General features: G+C 34.7%; 1 protein-coding gene across 1 annotated transcript in view; it reads right to left on the bottom strand.

The window, feature by feature from the left end:
• Window positions 1-426: 426 nt before the first annotated feature.
• LOC106686133 (uncharacterized) overlaps window positions 427-3,739 on the bottom strand; it is an 11,678-nt gene continuing 8,365 nt past the window's right edge. The window contains exons 3-6 of the mRNA XM_067047295.1: window positions 3,478-3,597; window positions 3,238-3,402; window positions 736-1,014; window positions 427-646 (exon numbers count right to left, since the gene is read on the bottom strand). Of these exons, the coding sequence (XP_066903396.1) occupies window positions 442-646; window positions 736-1,014; window positions 3,238-3,402; window positions 3,478-3,597 (769 nt within the window). The 3' untranslated portion in view covers window positions 427-441. The remainder of the gene's footprint in view (window positions 647-735; window positions 1,015-3,237; window positions 3,403-3,477; window positions 3,598-3,739) is intronic.

The raw sequence follows: 3,739 nt of genomic DNA, 5'->3' as shown, positions 1-3,739 counted from the left end.
TAAGGAGCATTGAGGATTTTATGAAGGATTTTGGATTGGATACGAAAGGAATTCGGAGGTTCAGTGGAGCCCCAAAGCTCAACTCAGTATGTCCAGATATGCCTTATTATAGTTGTGTAGATCAGACTTTTGTTATGAATTGGATATTTAGACCGTTTGTCTAGTAAGTGCTGTAATAGTCGGGATCGACGTGTAGTTTCCTGTCTTGTGTGTGGATTCCAAGTTAATCGTTTGTCTAGATGTAGTCCAAGATAGCGTATCTGATCTACAGGAGTAAGAGCAACATTATTAAAGTATATTGTAGGCCAGTTGGCAGGTTTACGACGAAGATTAAAGGCGATTTGATGGGATTTGTTAGTATTTATTTGTATCCTTCAATTTCGGCACCATTCTTCGAGGGTTGTGATATGGAACTGGAAAATTGGGGTTTCAATCAAATGGTTATAATTGTATTCTTAAACCAACCTGATTAAGAGCTGCGTGGGCGATGTAGGTCGGAATAGATTCAGCAAGCCACATGTTTTCCCACGAAGATGGTGAAACGACGGATGTAAAGAAAGAGTGAACAGAAGCTCGCAGCAGCTGGAGGGCCTGGTCCTTCAAAGAGTCAATGGAACTGCCTTTTACATCCAAGCACACGTCCCGGCTGTTGGAGGACAACGCAATTCAGTTTATAACCACACTAAGTAACTTTTACTATATTTGTAAATTGAAAATGAAGATAATGTACAATACCTGATGGCTGCTATTCCATAACCACTCACACTAGGCACGTTCAAACCAGGAACAACGACCAGTGTAATTTTGACATCAGCACTCTGGTCCAAATCACTGACCACGGTTGACGTTACAGCATCCCACAAATCTTGACTGATGTCTTTGGCCGAAAGTTCTTTAGGAAAGTAAACTGGAAACCTGCTATCGAGGTTGTTATAACTTCCTATGGTAAAGAACACTCCATATGGTGGCAGATCTACAGGGCTTTCATAATCAGCTGTCACGAGTTTTTTATTGCTGAAAACAATTGTTAATATCAATGACATAAAAATTATTAATTAAGTATGCAATGAGGTGTTATTGAAATAATATATGATAATCAGTAAAAGTTACTATCCTCTTATTTTACTTGAGGCCTTGGAAATTTTGCCCTTAGACGCAAGGTAATTTTTTTTCTTTGCCCCCTTCTTCCTCATCATTTCTGACATACAGGGGCTACTCTTCTGACAAGAATGGAATGGTCCAGTTTTCATTCCGTGGGACGACAGCTCATTGGTGGTGTGTAGTATATAGAAGGAAGGGGCCGTCCTTTGCTCAAGGGGTTAAAGTGCAAGTTTTAGCATTCTGAGAACTGCGGGTGGCGCCAGGTGCTTTGACATTTTAAATTAAATAGCGGGCCAAAAAATGAAAAACTTAACCCCCGCCATGGTTAGAATAGGTTGGTCACCTGTAGATAACTTCCCTAAGTCAGAAATTACCAGGAAGGGGGTCAAAAAAAATTATATAAAAGGAAGATAGTCCGGGGGTGGTCTAAAAGTTTCAAATAGTAATAAAACTTTTTATTATGAGCCAAATTTTCAACCCACAGAGCTAAAATAAAATAAAATACTGTATCAAAGTAAGAGAATAGCTAACAAAAATAAATGGAAACTAAGGCATCGGTAAAAATTATTTAAAATATTATAAAATATAAAAATGAAGTAACAAAGTAAATTAAAGAAAGTAAAAAAAGATCTGCAGTGAAAAGTATAAATAAATAAGAATTATAAAAAGGTATTATACAATTAGTCAAAACAGAAATAACAAATATAATACAAATTATAACATTAACAAAATATTTATCTAATTTTTTTATTAGTTATTATTTCTATTTTCATTAATCGCCTAATACCTTTTTGTAATACTTGTTTATTTATACCTTTCACTGTAGATCTTTTTTTACTTTCTTTAATTTACTTTGTTACTTCATTTTTATATTTTATAATATTTTAAATAATTTTTAGCCATACCTTAGTTTCCATTTATTTTTGTTAGCTATTCTCTTACTTTGATACAGTATTTTATTTTTTTTTAGCTCTGTGGGTTGATAATTTGGCTCATAATAAAAAGTTTTATTACTATTTGAAACTTTTAGACCACCCCCGGACTATCTTCCTTTTATATAATTTTTTTTTTACCCCCTTCCTGGTCATTTCTGACTTGGGGAAGTTATCTACAGGTGACCAACCTATTCTAACCATGGCGGAGGTTAAGTTTTTCATTTTTTGGGGCCGCTATTTAATTTAAAATGTCAAAGCCCCTGGCGCCGCCCGCAGTTCTCAGAACATCTTATTTTTATTTTATTTATTTATTTTTCTATAAATTTTCAGATATTTTAAATCATTTTTAGCCATAACTTAGTTTACTTTTATTTTTTTTATTAATTTTCCTAATTTGAAACATTATTTTTGTTGTTTGTACTTTTTTCAGCTTTAGGAATTGTGGCGAAACGTCGGCTAATAATAAATATTTTAATTGCTATGTGAATTCTTTTGACCATACCCGGACCAACTTCCTTTTAGAGAGAAAGAAATACTTTATTCATGCTGCCCAAATATATCGGGTTGCTACATTACACAGCATACTGATCAATCCGTGACTGGACAAATATAAGTTACATATTTTTACATGATATAATATAATACATAGATAATAACTTAATAATAACAATAAAGAAATATTGAAAATTTCCATCCGGGATTTTGGGGACCTCTTCTAGGGGATCCACGAAATCATATAGGAACGGATTATTCCACCGTCAAGTTAATACACTTTTGAACCTTACCATCTCAGATTTTCTTCAATTTCGCACAGGTTTTGTGTCGGTATCATTGGCCCTTTCTTAGCTTTTGCTGGAAAAACGGATTTACTTTGTTTGTAGAAAATGATAACCTAGGGATTCTGCCAGTTACCTACTCCCACCAAAAGGTTTTCGCTATTTTCCTACTAATACTTAAAGGATTCCCCCGCAAAAAAAAGTTTAGTAACCGCTACATTATATTATGCTGAGGAAGTAGCTAAAAAAAAAAAGTTTCTTACATCGATTTGAAAAAGTTTCATCAGACTCTTACAAGACCGACACATACTTGGTAATTATTATCCCATATTTCTGCTGACCTCTCCTAACAAATAGAAAGGTTTTCAACGCCTCAGTTCTATACATTTCCATAACCTACCGACGTCAATTTTTAGCAAACATACCTGGTCTTAGCTTTCTGAGTCAGTCCTGTGACAATCACGGGCTCTTTCTTCCTTGAATGAGTGATGTCCAAGTGCACATAGTATTTAGCCCTCAAGCTTGGCTTATCAAAACATGGGTAAATCCTCCTTGCATAAACTGGATAATTTTTCATTCCTAAGTAATTTCTAGAAAATACATTTTATTGTTAAATACTGATGATTCGATTGACATTCATTAATTGGAATTAATAATTTACTTACTCCTTGTTGAATGCACTAATAAAGAGACCCTCTGTTCCATTTAAGGCTCCAGTGTAATCGATATCCATCTTGTAAATGCTGTTAGCTTTCACAGCCTCCTTAATTCTGAATGATATTGTTATAATTTTATTCTTAAACCAACCTGATTAAGAGCTGCGTGGGCGATATAGGTCGGAATAGATTCAGCAAGCCACATGTTTTCCCACGAAGATGGTGAAACGACGGATGTAAAGAAAGAGTGAACAGAAGCTCGCAGCAGCTG

This window comes from Halyomorpha halys, unplaced genomic scaffold (assembly GCF_000696795.3).
Source record: "Halyomorpha halys isolate HHAL.00 unplaced genomic scaffold, Hhal_1.1 Scaffold781.1, whole genome shotgun sequence".
In the NCBI taxonomy this organism is placed as follows: domain Eukaryota; kingdom Metazoa; phylum Arthropoda; class Insecta; order Hemiptera; family Pentatomidae; genus Halyomorpha; species Halyomorpha halys.
The sequence above is the reverse complement of the archived record's forward strand: the minus strand, read 5'-3'. Positions and strand labels throughout refer to the sequence as shown.